Raw genomic sequence first — 25,517 nt, forward strand, 5'->3', positions numbered from 1 at the left:
TTAAAGATTTTATTTATTTATTTGACAGAGAGAGACACAGCGAGAGAGGGAACACAAGCAGGGGGAGTGGGAGAGGGAGAAGCAGGCTTCCGGCTGAGCAGGGAGCCTGATGCGGGGCTTGATCCCAGAACCCTGGGATCATGACCTGAGATGAAGGCAGACGCTTAACGACTGAGCCACCCAGGCGCCCCTCTCCTCATCTTTTTAGGTGATGTTTCAGAAAACAACCTACTCTACTAAGATTAAACAGCGAGGTAGAAACACAGCTGTGCCCAAAGCCCAGGATTTCTACCCACAAGGTAAGGGTATTTGTTGGGCATAGGGTTGATTCCCACGTGCTCCCAGGGTAAAAACAGAGACACAATGACTTGGAAGAACAACTAAGTGCTTAGAAAGAGATAGGATGATGAAAAAAGTGGAGGGTTTCACCCCCTATCCCTGCAGCCCAAGCCCTTTCCTCACTTGTACAGAGGCCTGGCAGAGGGCCAGGAGGAGGGTATTGAGAAGTGCAGTATAAACCTCTGAGATTTATTGGCTGCTGCTTCTGAATATGGCCATCCTACTATGGCCTCTGGGGGGCATTTGCCGATGTAATCAGCCCAGAAAGAGAGTCATTCCAGCCAGGGGTGTAAATCACCCTTCACAAAGCTGGGAGAGAGACATGTGGCCCTAGATAAGGAAGGAGAAATGTGGCCTCTTGTGCCCTTTCCTCCCTTCTCCTGCCCAAGGGGAGCTAGTTCCTGAACTGTAATGCACTTTAAATGGAGTTTGTTCTTCGTTTTAATCTCTATCTGCCCTGCCAGTCTTCCAGGAGAGCTGTGAAAGTGAACATCTGGCTCCTCAGCTTTTGTACAGGGCCTGTTTTCCCCAGCTCCGCACTACCTCCCTATGCCTTCTCCTCCAGTAAGGTCAGAAAGCTGTAGCTGGGCACAGAAAGCCCCCACTGTCCACTCCACTCTGGCAACGATTTCAAAATGGGATTTAAAAGCAAAGGATAACTTGGGGAGCCTGGGTGGCTCAGTCGGTTAAGCGTCTGCCTTCAGCTCAGGTCACAATCCCAAAGTCCTGGAATTGAGCCCCATGTTGGGCTCTCTGCTCAGCGTGGAGTCTGCTTTTCCCTCTCCCTCTGCCGCTCCCCCTACTTCTGCTCTCTCTCACACACATAAATGAATAAAATCTTTAAAAAAAAAAAAAAAAAAGCAAAGGGAAACAATTTCAAAATTTTATTTATTTATTTGAGAGAGAGAGAGAGAGAGAGAGAGAGAACACATGGCAGGGGGAGAGAGAAACTCAAGCAGACTCAGTGAGCACGGAGCCCGACTTGGACTTGATCTCACAGCACTGAGATCAGCCCTGAACCAAAACCAAGAGTCAGACACCTAACCAACTGTGCCACCAAGGCGCCCCAAATGGCAACCATTTCAGATGGTTGGGATGCTAGGAAACAGCTGAGAGACCTATGAATCAACAGAGGTTGGGGTGGAGGTAGTTAAGAGGTATCACCTTTGCTCTCCCCCTCTTTCAGCAACCAAGCCCAATCAAGTTTGGGTGGGAGGATAGGCTGGGAAAAGGCATGTGTTCAGGATGCATACTCTAAGTGTCTATTCCGTGCCATCCCCATGGAATGGACCAGGAAGGCAGGAACAAAGTCAGACTGCTAGGCTAAGAGCAATGCTCAATTCCACCTGTAACAGGCAGAATTCTCACCTTTTTGTGAGAATGAGATGCTGGAGTGTCTTTCTATCTGGGCACTGGAGTAGAAAGCCTGACATCCCCGAGCCTTGGATGACGATTGGAAACCAAAGGTAGGGGAGGGATGAGGAAGCCTCTGTAAATAATTATGACTCCAACACTTATATTGCCAGCTCTTCCAGCACACCCTCTCCCCACCAACCATGTCCCCTGTGACTGCCAACACCTGCTAGATAAGCAGTCTTGTCTTTGGGAACCTTGTGGATAATGACAAATGAGCCTGTCCTTTCTACAAAGATGATGCTATTCAGCCATCATTCAATAAGGTCTTTTGAGACTGATTATGGGTTCAACTTTGAACCAGGTGCAAAAATGATTAAGAGACAAACCCTGCCCTGGGAGACTTTGCAATCCACTGATTGGGCTCAACAGTCTAAAAACCTTGTATCTTACTCCACTTTCATTTGTAATCATGTTTTTCTGCCTTCTATCAAGCCTTCTCTCACTGAAAGCTTTAATTCCTCCTGCTACCCTCACTTAGGATATTAGCAGTGTGCTGAATAGTCAAGAACACAAGCTTTGCGTCTGCCTTTGGCTCAGGTCATGATCCCAGGGTCCTGGTATCGAGTCCTGCATCGGGCTCCTTGCTCAGCAGAGAGCCTGCTTCTCCCTCTCCCACTCCCCCTGCTTGTGTTCCCTCACTCGCTGTGTCTCTCTCTGTCAAATAAATAAATAAAATCTTAAAAAAAAAAAAAAAAGAACACAAGCTTTGGGGCGCCTGGGTGGCTCAGTCATTAAGCGTCTGCCTTCAGCTCGGGTCATGATCCCAGGGTGCTGGGATCGAGCCCCACGTTGGGCTCCCTGCTCTGCGGGAGGCTTGCTTCTCCCTCTCTCACTCCCCCCTGCTTGTGTTCCCTCTCTCACTGTGTCGCTGTCAAATAAATAAAATCTTAAAAAAAAAAAAAAAGAACACAAGCTTTATAGACTGCCTGGATTCAACTGCCATTTCCAACAAAGCCTGGATGACCTTGGGCACAGCACTTAATTTTTCTGTGCTTCAGTTTCTTCATGAGTAAAATTAATAACAATATCTACTTCATATAACAGTTGTGAGGATTATTTAAGTATATTGAGTACAGAGTTTAGCATAGTGCCTGGCACAGAGCATGCACTGAATAAATGCTATCATTCCAGGTAGCGTGCAGGAGTTAATTTTTCTGCGAACTTGGCCTGCTGCCACCACCAGACTTGCTGCTTTGGAGCTGGAGGCTACAGTACTTCTTTTCTTTGCCAGTGGGCCAGACTGCGTATAGGGATGGGAAAAAAGGGAATCATTCTCTACCTTGCCAGTCTTTTGAGGGAAGGGACAGTTTCATAACTGAATACCTGTGGTACTTAGAATTGAGAACCCCAGATATATGTTTAAAGGAATTGGTGTTTCCTCAACATTTGCCTGAACTGAATGGGGAAAGGGAATCTTCCATACCTCCCCCCACTTTATACTCCTGATGAGGAAAGGAAAATGCTCCTCCCTTCTCTATGGCAGAGGTCAGCCAGGTCCTGGACTAGGACTGAAAACCATGTTTTTAGAAAGAACGGTTTCCAATCTTCATTTCTTGACTTTATGATAAACAAATACAGTCAGTGTTAGTGTAGAGCTAACCCGCTATATGCTTCATGCCAAGGTCTCCAGCCTGGGGTCTTAACACTTAGCCTCACCTGCCAACCCCAAGCAACAACCTTATAGCCCTGACTTCTTAAGAATCTATAATTGAGGGCGCCTGGGTGGCTCAGTTGGTTAAGCGACTGCCTTCGGCTCAGGTCATGATCCTGGAGTCCCGGGATCGAGTCCCGCATCGGGCTCCCTGCTTGGCGGGGGGTCTGCTTCTCCCTCTGCCCTCTTCCCTCTCTCTCGTGCTCTCTGTCTCTCATTCTCTCTCTCTCAAATAAATAAATAAAATCTTAAAAAAAAAAAAGAATCTATAATTGAGGATCTTACATATTTAAAGTCTAATACAGTGTCAACTCTAGAAAGGCACACTGTTCTTTGATGAGGATTTGGTAACAGCAAATCCATTCAGGGTATAGACACTGGAGCCATACTGTCTAGGTTCAAACCCCAACTCCACCGTTCATTAGCTGTGTGATCTTAAACAAGCTACTTAATCCCTCTGTGTCTCAATACCTTTATCTGTAAAATGTGCAAAATAATAAGTACCTGCCTCACAGAATTGTTGTGAAAATTAAATTAGTTTATACATATAAAATGAGTTCATAAAAAGACGTGCATATAGTAAGCACCTGAAAAATGTTAGCTACTATTATTACTCCTAAAAATAACATGAATCAGGGCGCCTGGGTGGCTCAGTTGGTTAAGCAACTGCCTTGGGCTCAGGTCATGATCCTGGAGTCCCGGGATTGAGTCCCGCATCGGGCTCCCTGCTCAGCGGGGGGTCTGCTTCTCCCTCTGACCTTCCCCCCTCTCCTGCTCTCTCTCTCATTCTCTCTCAAATAAATAAAATCTTCAAAAAAAAAAAAATAACATGAATCAAATCGCATGGCACCTATGCAATGGGAGGATATTATAAGAAATGATATAGGCAAATGGTGCCTTTTAGGCAAATACAATTTTTTTCACAAAGTAGATAAACTAATTAAGCCCTAATTTTTGTTTTGCAACTCAGAATTTCTACTTAATTAAGATTACTGAAATGTGAACATGTGTACCAGTCTCTTCCTTGGGGGTAGGGAGGGTTGGTTCTACTTTTCTGGGGAAAATGATCAGGAAATGACCCACTAGGTTAGGCAGTGAGTCCTGGGACCCCCCTCCTCATACTTGGAGGTGGAGGTGCATCAAACATTTTCCTCCTCAGGCCACCAGGAGTACCTGTTTGGCAGGTAAGTATGTGGGGGTGGGACAGAGGAGCAGCATCTCCCCCTCAGCCATCTGCACCTACTGTGGAAACAGCTTTTCGCTCCTTTCACTCTGAGCTCAAGGGCTCGGGGAAAGGCCAGGTAGCTTCCCTCTGGACAGAGGCAAGAGCAGACAGTGGAGGCTGCGGGTCCCAGAAGCTGTGTTAAAGAATGCAGCAGTGCCCTCTGCTGGGAGGCACACGCGCGGCACTCCAGGAGAAGAGCCCTGGCCAACCTTGCAAACATCAGTCCAGCAACAGCCCTTCTTCCCTCCCACTCACTGAAAAAAGGTGTCCCTGCTCCAGAACTCGGGAAGAGGTCACTTTTATTTCTATTCTGTCTCATCCAGGTGTCAGAGATCTTTGTCCTTTTCTAGTCCTGGGCTAGCACTCCCACTAGGTTAATGTGGGAGAGTGACAATGTTTAGTCAATTCCACTGCCACCCCAGGCCATAGGGCTGTATCTCACTACGAAGACAAAAACCTACTTGCCTAAAGAGCTCTAAGAACGGAAAGCCTGGGATAGTGCCGAAGAATGCACTTTAAAAGGTCTTCCTAAAAAAAACAAGTAAATAAAAGGTCTTCCTTAAGTCTAACAGCTCGTTTGCTACTTTTCTATCCTTTTATTCCTACCTTCAGACAGAACATATCTCTACTTCCAACTATCCCAAGTCATCTCTGTGAGATGTAAAATGAAGTCAAGGAAAGAGTTGGGAAATGGGAAAAGTCAAAATTCCATTGAGGTTGTAGATAAGGAATCTTTTAAAGCCCAACTCACCTATAACCTGATTTAGAGATGCCAATCACCTTGGTTTTCTGTGCCTAGTTATCACAGAGTGCTGAGTGTGGGGCACACTTTTAAGGTATCCCATACTTGGAATGGTCCAGGAAAGGAAAGCTGAGATACCGCTAAAGAATACAACTTGAAAGGTTTTCCTTAAGGGGCGCCTGGGTGGCTCAATTGGTTAAGTGAGCCCTGCCTCGGGCTCTGAGCTGGGCAGGGAGATTCTTTCTCTCTCTCCCTCTCCCCACTACCCCACCCGTTGCTAAAAAAAAGAAGAAAAAAAAGCTTTTCCTTAATTCCAGAGCAGTGGTTTTCAAGCCTCAGCATGCATCAGAATCACCTGAAAGGGAAAAATTTTAAAACCCCAAATTCTGAGCCCTCAGAGGTTTTGATTTAGTGGGTCTGCTGTGAGGCCTGAAAATTTACATTTCAAACAAGTTCAGATGATCCCTATGGTCTAGGGCCCAAATCTGAGAACCACTGGTCTAGAGAAAAGCACCTTGGCCTCAGCTATAAATCAAGATTGTTACACCTTTGTCTGAAGGAGACTAATTTGGTGATCTCTTTCTCATAAAGATCTTCTAGGAGTAGACTGGGCTCACAATCAAATCTCTCATTCTGTAGTGTTTATTTTCCCATTTAAGAAAAAGAGAGAGAAGGAAACAAAGAAGGCAAGTATAGAGAAAGAAGATGGGCAACTCTTTGCACAGGCAGAAGACCAGGGAAAGCGCTGGCTGGCTTGTGAGAAGCCAAGTCTAAATGGGAAGAGAATGCAAACACTTCCCAAAGCAACAAATCCCCATATAACTCAAGGCTACAGCCTTCTAGAGCCAGCTCCAGGACTCAGTCACCAGCCAGCAGCTCTGCTAAAACCAACACCCAGGCCTGGAATTTCATTAGCTTGGCATCTTGTTGGTTTGCAGACATCTTTTAACAATCTTGGGTTTAGCCACATACAACATGGCCTCTTTCTGCTCAGCATTTCTACAGTGTCTTTTGGTGACCCCTAGACAGCCAACCACTGACCCACTATCATGGGCTCACATCCTTCACCAGTAAGGCAATCTGCTCCTGCAGCTGCCGCTCTCCTTCCCATGCTTTGCTCTGGCTTCGACACCTCAGCAGCTCAGCCTTATGGTCTTGATGATGCATAGGGCAGTAGCTCTGTGGTTCGCACAGCTCCTGAAAGGTAGGGGACAAAGTAAGGGATACTGTAGTCTCCAGAACTTCCTACGAGGTATAATAGAGATGCTGCTGGTGGTAGCTAAGAAGGAGCAGTAGTTTCCTCTCAGAGGGCTTTGCAGGCCATGGAAGTTGCATGCTCAAGTTGGCTCCCCCCAAACCTGAGCTCTCCTGTTGCCCCATATGCCCCATCCTTTACCGTATATTCTGGAAAGAAGTCTTTGTAGCCCCCTTTGAGGATATATAGTTCTGGATAGTACAATGCAGGATACTGGTTCAGAGCCCTGTCCTCTTCTCTCAGAGAGCGGCACCTTTAGAGAAAACCCAGAGGTGGGTGGGTGGAAAGAAGCAAAGTCAGGATTCCATGTGCCATTCACTGGGGAGGGGAAGGAAGAAAAAAGACTATGGGTAACCCAAAAGGACCTCCAGATCTGTCTTTGCAAAACAAGATTCAAGCAGTCACTCTTTCTCCTCCTCATTCCCAATCCTTTTTCCTTCACTGCTCCAAACTTTTAAATTGTAGAAACCTTTCTTTCTACCTCCCTAACCTTTAAACTACAATGGAAAGAATGCATTCATTCATTCCAGTCTCTGTCTGAACTGGTCTGGGAAGGTTCTCTGGTTTTAAGTCCCAATTCAAGGGCCATTTCTAACACCCACCCAAACCCATGTAGACACTCACATTCGGGGACCCCTCTCTGAGGAGAATTCACAGTGGAACACGATGATTATTCTTTTCTGGGTGTCCAGAGGGACAATGGGCTTCTTCAGAAAGAAGTCATACAGTTCTTCCTGACTGTACAAGTTTAAGGCTCCCTGTAGAAAAATTTCAGTATTTTCTTAAGGGGCTGTGGATAGTTCCAACACTTAGAAATAACTGGGATACCATCTTGGGATATTTGGGCCAGGAAGTCTAGACTGTAAGCACTTTCAGGGCATAAGATCTAATTATATCTCTGTGTCTATCCCCAAGGTCTACCATGAGCTTGGCATGTAGTAGGTACTCAATAAATGTTTGTAGATCTGACCCCCCCTAAATCTGCAGGAATCATTGTGAAGAATGTCTATGAGTGTCTGCAAAGTGCTTCTCAGTCTTTGGATTAATATTTTATTTCCAAGTAGGAGCCCTTGGCTCCAACAGAATAAAGGGAGATTGGTCTAGGAGGGAAAGGGAAAGTAAATTGCCCAAGGTATACAGAATTAGAACAGGAATGAGGACTTGCAGCCTTGATGCGCTCCAAAAGTAGAACCTCTGCCTTGGTTCTGGAGTTCATAGGACTTTTGTCCACATACTCTTCTCATTAAAGAGCTACCTCCAGCCCCTCCCCACTAATGTCCCCAATGTAACCTCACCTGGATGTGTCCTCCCAGGTACTCATATGGATAGCGGCAATCGATGATATAAAACTTCTCAATCAGACTCTGGAACTTCCCTGACAGTAAGGCAGCCACCTACACAGAAATGTTCCCTATCACTCTGGGAGACAAGAGTCAATCACACAATTCCTGATTTGCACTCCCTTTAGTCACCCAGGATTCCACTGTATGCCCAGTCTCCAGAGGTCCCCTATATTTGAAATGGGGCAATGATTCATCCCTACCGCTCATTCAAGAGGATAAAATATGAAATGGTCTTTCTGGAGCACCAAAATAGCTGGCATTGCCAAGACACCAGGGAAAAGCATATTCAAGGCACTCATCTGGAGGCAGGCATGGCTGCAATCAGCCCCTCAGGAGACACCCAAGGACTTCTGTAGTAGTACAGGTAGCAGCAAGTGATTCCGACTTTGCAAGAAGAAATGGGAAATGGTCCCATCATAAAGGAAGAAAGCAAGTCTGTCAGGAAAGGATATGGAAGGACAGGGTTGATATCCTTAAGCTACTTGTAGGAGTATACATTGATTCAACCTTTCTGGGGCGAACTTTGTAATGTAAATGTAATTATACTTTGACTCAGCAATTTCTTTCCCAACATCTTTAGTGAACAGAAAAGTATGCAAAGATGTGGCACAATAATATTCATCTTAGCCATTATTTTAGGTTATCAAATAACTTAAATATTAGTTAGCTTAAGTTATCCAATAATTTAAAAAGTTACAAATAACTTAAATGTTCAAAAATAAAGGGGCGCCTGGGTGGCTCAGTCGTTAAGTGTCTGCCTTGGGCTCAGGTCATGATCCCAGGGTCCTGGGATCGAGTCCCACATCAGGCTCCCTGCTCCGCGGGAAGCCTGCTTCTCCCTCTCCCACTCCCCCTGCTTGTGTTCCCTCTCTCACTGTGTCTCTCTCTGTCAAATAAATAAATAAATAAAATCTTTAAAAAAAAAAAAAAGTGATGATGAAGGGACGCCTGGGTGGCTCAGTCGTTAAGCGTCTGCCTTCGGCTCAGGTCATGATCCCGGGGTCCTGGGATCGAGTCCCACATCGGGCTCCTTGCTCCGCGGGAAGTCTGCTTCTCCCTCTCCCACTCCCCCCGCTTGTGTTCCTGCTCTCGCTATCTCTCTCTCTGTCAAATAAATAAAGTCTTTAAAAAAAAATCTTTTTTCAAAAATAGGGGTTTGGTTAAATTATACATGCCAATATAATAGAATATTATATAGTCATTAGAAGGATAATATAGATTTGTTTCACTGAGGTAGAAAGATGTTTACAATGTCTTGCTAATTTCAACACTACATGGTCATTACAATCCTATTTTTATCAAATATATTCCAGAATAAAATCTGGAAGGCCATAAGGAAAATATTACTAGTGGTTATCTCTGGTGGTGAGATTATGGGTAGGGGACCAAATAATTATTGCACAAACTAGGACACTTTTGAGAGTGAAAGAGAATACTATTAATAATTACCATGCGCTGAAAGGTGTCAATGGGATTGTAACACCTAAATCAGGATGTGAGATCGCCCAAACTGAGTGATTTTGACTTTTTTCCTTCCCTCCCTTCTTTCCTTGCTTTCTTTCTTCCATAACAATTATCTATCCTTTGTTTAATTAAAAACAAAGGCAAAAGAATGGGATAAATGGGAGTTCTTTAACACAGCTTCAGTTGAATGAGGAGCCTATGTGAGTGGACACAGTGAAATACAATGGAAGTAGGGATTTTAGGGACAGAACAGAACAGATGGTAGCTTATGTAACCAGGTACCATCTCCAGAAATCTGCTTACTGTTTCTGGGTTGACGTACTTCAGATCCTGGTGTCTCCCTGACACGGTTGGCAGCACACATACCTAGAAATACCCAAGAACTGAAATAACAGCAAGTTTTCTACACCCCAATTTGAGATCAAAGACCTATATGTTGTCCTTCTTTCCAAATGACCTTTAAAACCCCATGTGGGGCGTGCCTGGGTTGAGTTTTTGACTCTTGATTTCAGCTCAGGTCATGATCTCAGGGTTGTGAGATTGAGCCTCGTGATGGGCTCCGCACTGGGCGTGGAGCCTGCTTAAGATTCTCTCTCTCCCTCTCCCTCTGCCACCACCCCGCCCCCTGCTCTCTCTCTCTCAAAAAAATAATAAATTAAAAATAAAAAATAAAACCCCAGATGCCTTCAAAAGAATCAATGGTCTCTATAATGCACATATGCAGCAATTCCATTTCTAAGAAGTGCTTCTAAGGAATGAATTAAGGACTTACACAAAGTTTTAGATTTAGCTGCATATATGCCCATCTTGGTATTGTTCATAAGGAAAAATTGTAAACGTAAATATCCTACAAGAAATTATGAGCAGGGGTGCCTGGCTGGCTCAGTCAGTATAGCATGCAACTCCTGATTGTGGGGTTGAGTTCAAGCCCCAGAATGGGTGTGGAGATTATTTAAAAAATGTAAAAAATTTTTTTAAAAAATTATGGGCAGCCCAAAAAATGAAATACTGTACTATTAAAAATTATGAAATGGTGAAGCAGAACTGTTTATTGACATGAAAAGATGTTCCTGATACAGGGCGCCTGGGTGGCTCAGTTGGTTAAGCGACTGCCTTCGGCTCAGGTCATGATCCCAGAGTCCTGGGATCGAGTCCCACATCGGGCTCCCGGCTCAGCAGGGAGCCTGCTTCTCCCTCTGACCCTCTCCGCTCTCATGCTGTTTCTCTCTCCCTCTCTCAAGTAAATAAATAAATAAAATCTTCAAAAACAAAAATAAAAAACAAGATGTTCCTGATACATTAAATGATGGGGGGAAAAAAACAGTGGATCACAAAACAGTATAAACCATTTTTTGTGAAAGAACAAAAAAATGTATTTGGGTATGTGCATGTGTGTTTGTGAAAATACATAGAAAAAAGTCTGGAGGAATATGTACCAAGATGTTAAAAGCAATAATATTTTTAAAAGACTTGAGGTATATTTCATTTTGTACTTTTTCTGTAATGACCAAGTATTATTTACATAATTTTAATTTAAAAAGAAAAAAGTAAAAAGCCTCATACCTTCCCCAGTGCTCTGCATTTTCCCAGAATGAATAAGAAATACTTTCTCACTGGAAAGGCTTAGGGTCTAAATCCACCACCATAGCATCTTCAGTTTATCAAATAGTCCTTGGTGAGGATGCATAATTATACCTAGTGTCCTCTTCAAGCAAAGAAAAAAAGACTCAGATCCAAAATGACTCAATGGAATATAGGATGAATATAACCAAACTCACCTTGGAGAAATCACCAATCAGAGAGCCCTGGTTAGAATCTTCCTCCAGCATCTGAGTGATATTAATGTCACAGAGAGAGACTGTCTTCTTTAGACCTAAGCCCTAAGGATGACAAGATGCCCCCCACCGCCAATTTTCACGTTAAAGGTTTAAAAACCAGGAGAGGAAGGAGTGGAGACTTATTAAAAATACACACACCCTTTGGGGAAAAAAAATGCACAAAGATTTGGCTGTAAAAATGAATATCCCAGCAAGTTTATAGTAGAGAAAGATTACTAATAAATAACAGTCTTGGTTAAACAAATCATATTTCACATTATAGATTACTATTATGCAATAAAAAGTTAGGTTGTAGATTAATTTCATTGACATGAAAATAAGTTCATGATATCCTTAAGAAAGTGAGAAAACTCATACTTTGTAATATCACTTTAATAAAAGAAAAAAGCCTGCATCAAAGAGTCTAGAAAAACATATACCAAGTGTTGACAATAATTATCTCTGGCCTATGGGATTATGGGCATTTCACAATAGCTTCTTTTGTTTATGTATAAATTCTATACTATCATATGCTGATTTTATAAAAGAGTATTCAGATTTTTTTTTAAAGGAGGGGTAGGGAATGACAGCTAAATTTTTCAAAAGTTGCCTCCCACCAAACCAGTGTGCTCCATGATGCTGTTTCTGTCAGAATGCAGGTAAAACAGCTGTAAATATCCTTACCATTCCCAGTTTCCTTGTGTCCTCTCAAATCTTATAAAAGAAGGTTGGGAAGACAAGTATGCCAACATCATTTCCAAAAGTGTAATATAACAGATATTTATTGTTAAATATTTTATATATGGGTACAGATGTAAAAAAGACAAGAAAGACATAAAGAACAAGGAGATAAAAGTAAAAGTAATGAGAAAGAAGACAAGATATCCTAAAGCAATCCTCATACCAAAAAAGCAGAGAACACAATGAGATAGAGGATTAAAAAGACTCTCAAAAAATTCTTACCTTCCTGAGCTCTTTGTGGCTAGAACAATACTTTTTTTCTTTATCTGGTACTGGGTTGTCCTTGAATTTTACCACCTGCTTCAGTCTTGGCCTGTTCAAATTCTCTGGCAATGAAGGAGAGCGATACAAGGAGCTTCTATTCAGAGATGCCTGTATGGGAATATGAACCCCATATGTTCTTATTCCTCTAAGTGTGTCTGCAGGCCAGCAGCACGAACATCTCCTGCAAACTTGTTGGAAATGAAGAATCCTAGATGTTGAGCCTCACCCCAGACCTATTGATTTAAAATCTGCATTTTAGCAAGCTGCACCAGTGATTTCTAGCAACAATCAAGTTTGAAAGGCAAAACCCTAGGTAAGCAACCACTCTTCCCCTCCTCATTAACATCTTTCTCCTCAGAGTGCATGCTGTTCCATCTCCCCAAGATGTATTAAATCTAGCCAAACCAAATTCACCGCCTGACCATCTTATATGTACCAATTCTTGTAGGAGAAAGCAAATGCAAGCTCAGTTCCTCCAGTCAAGTGAAAACCAAACAAACCTAATCCCACAGTTTCTCTATGGGATCCTAAGACTCTGACAATCAAGATTTAAGGACCCCAGCAAAATTGAAGATGACAAACCAAAAAGGTCAGCCTACGTAAAAAAATACTAAGCAGCAAGAGTATGTGTCACTTTTTTGGGGTAGTAGTTTCTTTGAGGAAGAAAGAAAAAAAGCAACTCAGCTTTCTTATAAAGTGGGTTGTTAATGGGAAAGAAAAATAGCAAAATAAGCATCATGCAAGGGAAAAGGGAACACCAGAATCTAGTATCAGGATGACCATTATAGGATTGATATTATGAAGCGCATCAGGAAAAAATGGATTAAATACCACGAAGAACTGGCCTTGGAAGTTAGTAACTCAGACTAAAGTGCAAGAAGATGGACTACTGTCTCCCTGAAAGCCATGATTTGAGTGTTATAAACAGAAGCAGGGAGATAGAGTAAACGACCTCTGATAACAACTTTCAACTAATCTAAGATTCTTTTTTTAATTTTAATTTTAGTTATCTCTATATCCAACGTGGAGCTTGAACTCATGACCCCAAGATCAAGAGTCCCATGCTCTATTGACTGAGCCAGTCAGAGACCCTTCACCTAATCCAAGATTCTTATCCTCTATTCCCAGATACCTTCTACCTCTGCCCTACACGAAAGGCAGAAGTTCCTACTTTATACACTCACCTCGCTAACTACTATGGATTGATAGGGGGGCTAGATAATAAGAGAGCCTAACTAGAAAACAAGTAGATGGTCAATGGTTTCTGGGAGAATAAAATAAAAACATCAATATTTTACTTTATAATAACTATATTTATTACAGTGTTTGTCACATCTGTGGTCCCATCTAAGGGAAACTCCACTGTTCCTGGTACCAGCCGAAGGTACAGTTCACATTTTTTTTTTTTAAGATTTTATTTATTTATTTGACAGAGAGAGAGACCACAAGCAGGGCGAGTGGAAGAGGGAGAAGCAGGCTTCCCGCCAAGCAGGGAGCCCGATGTAGGGCTCGATCCCAGGACCCTGGGATCATGACCTGAGCCGAAGGCAGATGCTTAACAACTGAGCCACCCAGGCGCCCTGGTACAGTTCACATTTTACATACCAATATTTTACACCTACCTGTCCCCTTGGATCCCTGCCAGTCAACTCCCTATGTCCTCACAACCCTAGAGCCACTGACTGGCCCAGAGTGCTGTTTTGACATATCCATTTAGTAGACTAGAACATTTAAAAATAATCTGGGCCAATTAAGTTCTCTCTCCTGGGAATCTAACTTAGAAAATGACAAAATAATTAGGCAGCAACAGAAGCCAAAACTTAAAAGGAAAAGCTAAAAGATACGGTCAAGGCCATGACACCAGTGATGAATGCATGGATGAACCAAAGTTATAGTGGCAGAAGAGATGTGGTGAAAGATTGAGGAACAGGCTAGCCAGACTTCTTGACAGACTTCCCTTCATATAACTTCAATTTTGCCCTAAGAAGAAGGCAGGAAGAAGCCAGATCAGAATTTCAAATTTGATGGCCTTAGTGCAAACTTTGTTTCTCTTAACCAAAAGAGCTGCTCTAGAACACACCAAATTACTAAGCTAAGGGCTCATTCTATTTTATTTTATTATTTTTTAGAAGATTTATTTATTATTTTAGCTGGGGGGAGGGTCAGAGGGAAAGGGAGAGAGAGAATCACAAGCAGACTCCCTGCTGAGTGAGGAGCCGGATGCAGGGTTCAATCCCGGGCTGGACCTCATGACCCCGAGATCACGACCTGAGCCAAAATCAAGAGTCAGACACTCAACTGACTGAGCCATCCAGGCACCTCTAAGGGCTCATTGTAAAGAGTCTGGAATGAATTAGCTACTAAGGAAAACATTTCCATTTTTTAGTATTATATCTAAGAAATCTTTACCTAACCCACGGTCACAGAAATTTTCTCCTATGTTTTGTTCTTCAGATGTTTTATAGTTTTAAAATTCATATTCAGGTCTATTATATCCATTTTGTACTAATTTCTATATAAGGTATAAGGTATGGATTGAGGTTTTTGTTTTTCATATAGATTTTCAATTGCTCTGGCACAATTTGTTGAAAAGACTGTTTTCTCCATTTGATTGCTTTGTATCTTGGTCTAATTATCAACTGACCATATACGAATGAGTCTATTTCTCAAATCTCTGTTCTCTTGCATCAATGCTTTAGGTTTCTGGTAGCTATTATCATGGTGATAATGAAGCCGATAAACATCTTTATGGGTTTCATATGGTCTAAAGGCAAGAATCCAGAAATAAATGATAGGAGAAAACTACTTTAACAAACAGAAACAGCCACTACTGTCCTGACAGATTCTTTCTAAAACATTTATATAAAAACAAATGGCAACTTACTGCAAAGAGCATACGTGTTTGGTCATGAAGGGATGATGATAGTGAGGATACTGTAGCTTTGTCTAGTCACAAGTTTCACAGTTCTCAGAAGCTGAGGTGGGGGGAACCCAGGACCAGCTGGCTTAGATTGCATTCAACATCTACCCATTAGAGACTTTCCTTCTTTAAGGAATCAATCAACATTTTCAATATCTGGGAGTTTTAAGCATTGAAAAGGCCAGGAAGAAGAAAAGGAAACTTGCTAAGCTCAGTTCTACCTGCAGATTTTATAAAAAGGTTTAAATGAATAATCATTGTTTTGTAAACTGAAGAGACATCACCATTTCCTCATGGCCTACACACTCTTCAACACACGTAGACTTGCATCTGTTTGTACCACTCTACCGCTCTTGTCAAGGTTCTCAACAATCTTCATGTCACCGTATCTGAGTTGCTTCTTTAGACATCTATTTTTCTGAACTTCATAGTGGCTTCCACTGACTTGGCTACTGCCTTCTTACTTGGCTTCAATGGCACCTCCTAGTTTAGTTTAGTGCTAGTGCAGGCAACCCCTTAACTAAAAGAACCATGATGATTCTACCTCTCTGTTGCTCCTTCTCAGTCTTCTTTGTTGGGCCTCCTCACCTACCAAACCTCTAATAGATGTTGGATTCATCCGGGTTAGGTCCTGGCCCTTTTTTATCCCCTCACTTTTGTCTTACATGATTTTTTCTACCTGTGAATTCAGATTTTCCCTCTATACAGATGACTCTCAAATATTTATTTCCAACCAAAACTTCTGCTCTTATTTCCAGATTTCCATATCCACATACTTGACTGACAATTTCTGAGTACCTACTAGGTGACAGAGCAGTGAATAAGGGAGTGGAAGAAACAAATATATGTACTATGAGCTTTTATGTAGTGGCATGTTCTATAGGTAAAAAATAGAGGAGAATGAAAAGATAGGAGACATATTTGGGTGGAAAGCTTGTCAGGAAAGGCCGTTCTGATAAGATGACATATGTGGAGAAATGAGACTAAATTGAGGGAAAAAATCCTGTTTTGCCTAGGGGAAGAATGTTCCAGGCTGAAGGAACAACAAATGCAAAGGCCCTGGTGAGAATAGCAAGGCCAGTAACGGCCACATTTGATATGGTACCATTTTTAGAAAGCTCAAAAACTAACTGAAGCAATACCACAAACCAACTAGACCTAACAGACATCAAAAGAACACTGTACCCAACAATAGAATGTACATTCTTCTCAAATACACATGAAATATTCTCCAGGATAGATCATACACACTAGGTCATAAAACAAGCCTCAGTAAATTTTAAAGGACTGAAATCATACAAAGTATGTTCTCTGACCACAATGGATTCATCAGAAGTTAATAACAGAAAAAAAATCTGGAAAACTCGGTTAGGTGGAAATTAAGCAACACAATCCAAAATAACCATTGGGTCAACAAAGATCTTAAGGGAAATTGGAAAATACTTTTGGATGAATACAAATGAAGACACGGCACAGCAAAATTCATGTAAGGATAAAGCTAGAGTAGTGTTTAAGTGAAAATTTACAGCTATAGGGGCGCCTGGGTGGCTCAGTCATTAAGCGTCTGCTTTTGACTCAGGTCGTGGTCCCAGGGTCCTGGGATGGAGCCCCACATCGGGCTCCCTGCTCGACAGGAAGCCTGCTTCTCCCTCTCCCACTCCCCCTGCTTCTCCCTCTCCCACTCCCCCTGCTTGTGTTCCCTCTTTCACTGTGTCTCTCTCTGTCAAATAAATAAAATCTTGAAAAAAGAAAAGAAAAAAAAATTTACAGCTGTAAAGGGCCATAACAGAAAAAAGAACGATCTCAAGACAATGACCTAACATTCCATCAAAAAAGACTAAATCCAAAGCAAGCAGAACCAAGGAAATAAAGATTACAGCAAAAACTCAATGAAGTAAAGAACAGAAAAACAAAAGAGAAAACAACAGAACGAAACCTGATTCTTTGAAAAGATCAACAAAATTGATAAACTTTTAGCTAGACTAACCAAGAAAAAAAGAGAGAAGACTCAAATTACTAAAATTAGGAATAAAAGAGGGAACATTACTAGCAATTTTTCAGAAATAAAAAGGATCATGGGGGATACTATGAACAACTATATACCAATGAATAAGAAAACTCAGATTAAATGGGCAGATTCCTGAGAAGACAAAAACCACTGAAACTGACTCAAGAGGGAACAGAAAATCTCGGGCGCCTGGGTGGCTCAGTTGGTTAAGCAACTGCCTTCGGCTCAGGTCATGATCCTGGAGTCCCTGGATCGAGTCCCGCATCGGGTTCCCTGCTCGGCAGGGAGTCTGCTTCTCCCTCTGACTCTCCCCCCTCTCATGTGCTCTCTCTCATTCTCTCTCTCTCAAATAAATAAATAAAAAATCTTTAAAAAAAAAAAAAAGAGGGAACAGAAAATCTGACCAGACCTACAAAAAGTAGAGACTGAATTAGTAATTTAAAAACTTCCCACAAAGAAAAGCCCAGGTCCTGATGGCTTTACTGGTGAATTTGGGCTAACATTAAAGGAACAAAAACAAAAAACAAAAAAAACCACACCAATTCCATACAAATTCTTCCAGAAAATTTAAAAAGAGAGAATTCTTTCCAAATGATGAAAGACATTACAAGGAAAACAAAACACTAAAGATCAATATCTCTCATGAAAAGAAATACAAAAATCCTCAATAAAATTTCAGTAAATCAAATTCAACAACATATAAAAAGGAAAATACATCATAACCAACTAATGTTATCATAGGAATGCAAGGGTGTTTTAACATTGTAAGATCAATGTAATTGACCATATTAATAGGTTAAAAAAAAGAAAACTCACATGATAATCTCAATAGATGCAGAAAAAGCACTTGACAAAATCTATTATCTGTTCCTGCTAAAATCTCTTAACAAACTGAGACTAGAAGGGAACTTCTTCAGCCTGACAAAGAGCATCTCAAGGAAGCCATCACTAGAGGTGCCTGGGTGGCTCAGTTGGTTAAGCAGCTGACTTGATCTCAGCTCAGGTTTTGATCTCAGGGTTATGAGTTTGAGCCCCGCGTTGGGCTCCATGCTGGGTGTGGAGCCTACTTTGGAGAGGAAAAAAAAAAAAAGAGGGGGCACCTGGGTGGCTCAGTTGGTTGAGCATCTGACTCTTGGTTTCAGCTTGGGTCATGATCTCAGGATTGTGTGGGGCTCCCTGCTTAGCATGGAGTCTGCTTGAGATTCTTCTTCTTCTTCTTTTTTTTAATGATTTTTATTTATTTGTCAGAGAAAGAGAGCACAAGCAGGGGAAGTGGCAGGCAGAGGGAGAAGCAGGCTCTCCTGCTGAGCAAGGAGCCCGATGTGGGACTCAGTCCCAGAATCCTGGGATCATGACCTGAACTAAAGACAGACACCTAACCGACTAAGCCACCCAGGCATCCTATCTCCTTGAGATTCTTTCTCTCTCCCTTCTCTGCTCCTCCCCCTACTTGCACTCTTTCACTTTCTTTCTCTCTCTCAAATAAATAAATAAAATCTTTTTTTTTTTTTTAAGATTTTATTTATTTATTTGAGAGAGAGAGAATGAGAGAGAGTGAGTACATGAGAGGGGGGAAGGTCAGAGGGAGAAGCAGACTCCCTGCTGAGCAGGGAGCCCGATGCGGGACTCGATCCAGGGACTCCAGGATCATGACCTGAGCCGAAGGCAGTCGCTCAACCAACTGAGCCACCCAGGCGCCCTAAATAAATAAAATCTTAAAAAAAAACAAAAAACAAAACTCATAACTAACATCATACTCAATGGAGAAAAACTGGATGCTTTTCCCAAAAGATCAGGTACAAGGCAAACTGTTCTCAATAATTGTTAAGATCGCAAAGGAGTCCTGATACCAAAGAATTGGAGAAGTATTAATCTAGGAGAAAGGGGAAAACTGAGAGCAGAAGAAGGAGAAAAAGAAAGCAGATTACCCCAGGAGCAGACAAGAGGAGATGCTTCCATGTGACTCAGGGGTTTTGCAAAACCTTTACAATGACCTACAAGGCCCTACATGACCTGTCCTTCTGTTACCTACTCTCTGGCCTCATCTACCACTGTGCACCTGCTCACTCTGCTCCAGCCACACTGGCCTTTTTGCTGTTCCATGAACATGCCATGCACACCCCACTTCAGAAGCACTGCATTTGATCTTTCTTCTGCCTAGAAAAATTCATCCCTTCTGATAACTGTTTGGTTCCCTCACTGCTTCAGATGTCTGTTCAAACAGCTGCAAGGTGTTCTCTAATCTATACAACCTATCCAAAATATCAATTCCCACTCTACACCAGCCCAATCCAGGTATTCCCTATTCTCTTTACCCTGCTTTTTTTACCATAGTATTTTACCAACTGTCATATTATAAATGTATTTGTTTCTTTATCTGTTTCCTCCTGACTAGAATGTAAGCTCTACAAGAGAACGGACTTTACTGCGTTGTTGTGTTCAGTACTGTATCTCCAGCATTCCTGAATGAAGGAATGAATGAACAGGAGGAAGTGCAGAGGGAGAGGGAGCTTCAGATAGGAGGAGGGACACTTATGCAGTATAACAAGAGAAATGGCAGTTATAAGGGTATGAGAGCAGATATGATGCTCTATTTGGTGAGAGAAGAAGGTAGTTTTCTTCTGACTGCTTCTGTTTTCCCTTTGAAATAAAAACACTTCAAATTCAACATGTCTAAAGTCATCCTTGATCCTATCCTTCCTTTACAACCTGTCTCTTCTGTATCCAAAATACCTTCTGAATTCATCCATTTCTGTCTCTGTAGCCACCTTAGTCCAGGCTATGACCAACCCTCCCTGAGACTACACAAGAGCTTCCTATCCTACTCCAACCTGCTTCCAACAAACCCCCACATTCGAACTCTTAATCCTCTCTAATCCTTTCTTTATCCAGCAACAAGCATGGTCTTCATAAAACAAACGAGGTCCTATTATTCCCCTGCTGAATATCTTCTAACGGCTTCCCAACGCACTTAGAATAAAATCCACACACTCACCATAGCCCTAAGGCCCTGCATGATCTGTCTCCTGCTTGCCTCTTCCGTCCCACCTCAGGCAACTCTCCCCCTCCCTCACAATGGCTTCTCAGTTCCTTGTACACACCAGGATCTACTCAACCTTGGGACCTTTGCACCTACAATATTCCCTCCTCATGGAATGCTCTTGTCTCTAGTCATGTCATGTATGACGAACTCATCCAAGTTTGTCTGGGACTTTCCCAGTTTTAGCACTGAAAGTTCCAGGTTATAGGTGCCTCCTCAATGGCAGGCAAACTGGGACAGTTTATCAACCTGTTCTCAACTAAATATCTCTTGCTCAAGGAGGCCTTTCCTATTTATTCCCATTTATTTATTTATTTTTAAGGATTTTATTTATTTGTCAGAGAGAAAGAGAGAGAGCACAAGCAGGGGGAGTGGCAGGCAGAGCAGGCAGAAGGAGAAGCAGGCTCCCCACTGAGCAGGGAGCCCGATGCATTATTCAATCCCAGGACCCTGGGATCATGACCTAGGCCGAAGGCAGACACTTAACTGACGGAGCCACCCAGGCGTCCCTATTTATTCCCATTTAAAGGTCCCCTTCTATTAGTATTTATCTCAGTCCCCTTTTTGTTTCCTTCATTACACTTAGACAATTTGCAATAATTAAATTATCTTGTCTCTTATGGCAGTCATTTGCAATTTGGCTAAAATTGGAGATTTAGTAAAATCTCAAATTCAGTGGGAGGCAGCCCTGCCTCCTAATAAGGAGGCCAAAGGGGGACAGATATTCCCTTTTCCATTTTCTTATAATCAACCAGATATTCCTGACTGGACTTTGAAAATCGAAGAATAACACAAAGCACAGGGTTGGCTGAGTCTTTTTTATGGTTGCAGCATCACAGTAGAGAATATAATAAGTGGTAGCAAATGGTCCTGAGCAATACAGTCCAGCAGCAGGTTGGATTACCTTCTGGGGTAGGGGGCCAGTAATGGTGACACTGAGAATCCAGCCAGTAGGTGGTGACATCCCAAGCACAATGACCCCACAGCAGCATTTGGCCAGGCCTTACCTTGTTTTCCAGGCTTCCTGGTAATTCTGAATTCCTCAGTACCCTCCAGAAAAATCCCTTTACTGCCTGAGGTAACTAGAAATTGGTTTCTTTTATTTGCAACCAAGAACTCTAACTAGAACATCTATTAACCTGACAAACCTGAGTTTGTTGTTGTTGTCGATGTCTCCAGAATATGAACTCCGAGAGGTCATAAACCTAGTCTGTATTGTTCACCATTGTATTACCACTGCCTAACACAGGGCCTGACATTTAACAGGTACTCAATAAATATTTTTTAAATGAATGCATCAGAAATCACTAAGGTTATACAAATCTCCTTGCTTTATCAGGTATCTATTTCCATTTAGCATCAAAGAGATAAACCCAATAACAAAAATCCCTACTCCTTTTCTATTCTTTTTTTTTTTTTTTAAAGATTTTATTTATTTGACAGAGAGAGAGAGAGCACAAGTAGGCAGAACAGCAGGGAGAGGGAGAGGAAGAAGCAAGCTCTCCACTGAGCAGGGAGCCTGACGTGGGGCTTGATCCCAGGACCCTGGGATCATGACCTGAGCCGAAGGCAGCCGCTTAACCGACTGAGCCACCCAGGCGCCCCTCCTTTTCTATTCTAAAATCTACTGCTCTGCATAGTCTTATACAGTGTGCCCTCAACTGAAAATAATGCTATAAGAGTCACAATGCATTAAAATGAGCACATAAGGGGACTTAATATTTTTTAAACACCAAAAAAATACCTCAAAAAAAAACCTCACAGCCAGAACAAACAAAATTTCCAGATTATTTCCTGGGGTCAGTCTATTTTAAACCTACTCTTCTATACTGTCTATATCATGCAACTCAGAATGATGTTTCTAAGATGATGAAAGACCTTCACTAAGGAAAGATTCAATCAGGTCCTCTGTACTGTACTTATTGTTTCATAAAAGATATTAAACACATTAGATAAATTCTCAACAATAAAATTGAAAACAAATATCTTTCTTTTTAATCAACATTAAATTTAATTACTAGTTAATACTAGTTGAGACTTAACTGTATCAGCTACATTTTAGAAATATGAACACTAACATATATTTTTTTTTCTTTTTTTAAAGATTTTATTTATTTATTTGAGAGGAGAGAATGAGAGAGAGAGAACACATGAGAGGGGATAGGGTCAGAGGGCAAAGCAGACTCCCTGCCAAGCAGGGAGCCCGATGCGGGACTCGATCCAGGGACTCCAGGATCATGACCTGAGCCGAAGGCAGTCGCTTAACCAACTGAGCCACCCAGGCGCCCCACTAACATATATTTTTAAGAGCCCCGCTGAATGTTCACTTTACATTGCTTTTTTTTTTTCCTACAGAAGGCCTAGCAACCTTTCCCCATGCTAACTATCCCTAAACTTGCTGTTTTTCCACAGATCTACCCTCCATTATCAGCGAGTCCTCAAAAATGTTTGTCTCAGGAAGGTCACTGTCAATTCTCCCTTGTCTCTTTCAGATTATATCTTGGTTCTCTTTTTTCCCACAAACCAATGACATTAAAATAGGATTTAATATTGCATTATATAGCAGGGTGCATCAAAATCACTTGGAGGGGTTGTTAAAACAGACTGGTGGGTCCCGCCCTCACAGTTCTGATTCAGAAGGTCTGGGATGCGGCCCAGAAATTTGCACTGCTGAGAAATTCCTACCTGATAATGATGGTGCTGATCCAGGGACCATACTTTATAGAGGGTTCTAGATCTGACTACCCATTATAGTAAAACCAATGACACATGGTTATCTGCATTAGTTAAAACTCAAAAAAATTAAAACCTCAGCTTCTCAGTGGCACTAGCCACATGTTAAGCGCTCAAAAGCCATGTAGTGGTTACTGTATTGGACAGATATAAAGCATTTCCACTATCTCAGAAAGTTTTACATAATAGCCGTGTTCTAGATCACATATTTACCATCCTTCCTAACACTTCAATCCATTCAAACTCTGGGTATTCAACCTTACCAAACCTACACAAAAAGCAAATGTTGGGACGCCTGGGTGGCTCAGTCAGTTCAGTATCCAATTCTTGATTTTGGCTCAGGTCATGATCTTGGGGTTCTGGGATTGAGCCCTTGTCAGGCTCTAAGCTTGGTGCAGAGTCTGCTTGGGATTCTCTCTCCCTCTCCCTCTGCCCCTCCCCCTGCTTGCTCCCTCTTTCTCTCTCTCTAACAAATAAATAAAATATTAAAAAAAAGAAAAAGCAAATGTCATTATTACATGTTCCTGGGACAATTTTTACCTCCCAAGCATATTCAGCAAAAGACACCATGATAATGGGGCGCCTGGATGGTTCAGTTGGCTAAGCCGCTGCCTTCGGCTCAGGTCATGATCCCAGAGTCCTGGGATCAAGCCCCGCATCAGGCTCCTTGCTCAGAAGCCTGCTTCTCCCTCTCCCACTCCCCCTACTTGTGTTCCCTCTCTCGCTGTCTCTCTGTCAAATAAATAAATAAAATCTTAAAAAAAAAAAAAAAGACACCATGATACTGCTAAAAACACCAGCTCAGGAGTCAGGCAGATCTCAGCTTAAATCCTGACTCTGCCAATGGCTAACTTTGTGACCTTGAGTAAGAGCCTTTAACCCATGGTCTGATGTTCTCCTCCTAAAAGGGGATAATACTAAAGAAAAAAAGGGGAGAGAAGAAAGAAAATAAAAGGGCAACATACTCCTATTTCAAGATTGACATAAAAATTAAATGCGATGATGGATATAAATAGCTCAGCACACAGTGCCCAGTACAAGTAGTCAATAAGCGGAACCGATTATTACCTGCCTCTCATTTTTCTTTTCTACTCTTGTCTCCCAAGACACTACTCAAAACACTAAAACCCAGACTACTTCTTTCCCCACACTCATACCATGTTCTGAAAACTGAAAACCCTTCAGAGAGGGACTTCATAACTTCTCAAATACTTGCACTAAGCTTCTCCTGCACTCCACATTAGCCTCTCAATAAGCAGGGACAAAAGAAAGAAAGAAAAAATAAAAAATCTGGGCGCCTGGGTGGCTCAGTCGTTAAGCGTCTGCCTTCGGCTCACGTCATGATCCCAGGGTCCTGGGATCGAGCCCCGCATCGGGCTCCCTGCTCCGCGGGAAGCCTGCTTTCCCTCTCCCACTCCCCCTGCTTGTGTTCCCTCTCTCACTGTGTCTCTCTGTCAAATAAATAAAATCTAAAAAAAAAAAAAAAAAAATCTGCAATCCTCCTCTATTACTCTACCACCAAGAATTCAAACTTGGCATATCCTCAAACTACAATTACCCCTAGCTCTCCAAAATTTCTAAACCAGATACTTCCTCCTCGGCAACTTTCAACCATATTGCCGTTCTCACTTTACCGAGTCTACCCAGTGAGACATTGGGCTCCTTATCCAGGCTTTGATTCATCATCATCTACTTTTCGGCTACTTTCTTTTTTTTTAAGATTTTGTTTATTTATTTGTCAGAGCGAGAGAGCACAAGCAGGGGGAGCAGCAGAGGGAGAGGGAGAAGCAGGCTCTCCGCTGAGCAGGGAGCCCGATGTGGGGCTCGATCCCAGGACCCTGGGATCACGTCCTGAGCCGAAGGCAGCCGCTTAACCGACTGAGCCACCCAGGCGTCCCACTCTCTGCTACTCTCACCATCACCTATGCTAACTCAACCCCATACGACTTTTTCATCTGCCAGTGGCACCTCCAATCCTCACCTAATCATCCCTGGAGTTCCAAAGTTTCCAATCTTGCTTCGAGACAACAGCACACTATGCCATGCAGATCTATCACATAAAACCTTACGAATGTCATTTTATTAGCCTTTTAATAATTTCCTCTGTGGTTTCCAAAAGTTGATTATAACCTTCTCCAAACTCTTCAAGACTGTCACCTAACACTCTCCTCTGAGTCATCAGATTACTGCAACTTCCACTTTGCTAAGGACATCAAGGCCATCAAGCATCCCTTCTCTACCAGTCTTTGTAACACCACACATTTTGGTCCTTATACTACAGTAATTAAGAACTTATACTACACTACATTATAATAATAAAGCATTAGTAATTGGCAAGTATTGTTCTAAATGCTTATGTACAATTAACTCATTTAATGCTCACACCAACCTTATGAAATAGTTATCAAAACCTTTTATTTTTTGTAGATTAACAAAGTGAAGCATGTGGGACGCCTGGGTGGCTCAGTCAGTTAAGCATCTGCCTTCCTCTCAGGTCATGATCCCAGGGTCCTGGGATTGAGTAAGGCACAGGGCTCCTTGCTCAGCAGGGAGCCTGCT

At 42.2% G+C, this 25,517-nt stretch overlaps 1 protein-coding gene across 2 annotated transcripts in view; it reads right to left on the minus strand.

Annotated features, from left to right (window-relative positions):
• Positions 1 to 2,634: 2,634 nt before the first annotated feature.
• Positions 2,635 to 25,517, minus strand: part of CDC25C (cell division cycle 25C) — a 34,289-nt gene continuing 11,406 nt past the window's right edge. For both annotated transcript variants that reach the window (XM_035014225.1, XM_035014224.1), the window contains 7 exons: positions 12,216 to 12,365; positions 11,214 to 11,315; positions 9,739 to 9,801; positions 7,924 to 8,022; positions 7,253 to 7,386; positions 6,770 to 6,881; positions 2,635 to 6,570 (listed from right to left, as the gene is read on the minus strand). In XM_035014225.1, the coding sequence (XP_034870116.1) occupies positions 6,421 to 6,570; positions 6,770 to 6,881; positions 7,253 to 7,386; positions 7,924 to 8,022; positions 9,739 to 9,801; positions 11,214 to 11,315; positions 12,216 to 12,365 (810 nt within the window). In that variant the 3' untranslated portion in view covers positions 2,635 to 6,420. The remainder of the gene's footprint in view (positions 6,571 to 6,769; positions 6,882 to 7,252; positions 7,387 to 7,923; positions 8,023 to 9,738; positions 9,802 to 11,213; positions 11,316 to 12,215; positions 12,366 to 25,517) is intronic.

This window comes from Mirounga leonina, unplaced genomic scaffold (assembly GCF_011800145.1).
Source record: "Mirounga leonina isolate KUSES-001 unplaced genomic scaffold, KU_Mleo_1.0 Mir_168, whole genome shotgun sequence".
Taxonomy (NCBI): Eukaryota; Metazoa; Chordata; class Mammalia; order Carnivora; family Phocidae; genus Mirounga; species Mirounga leonina.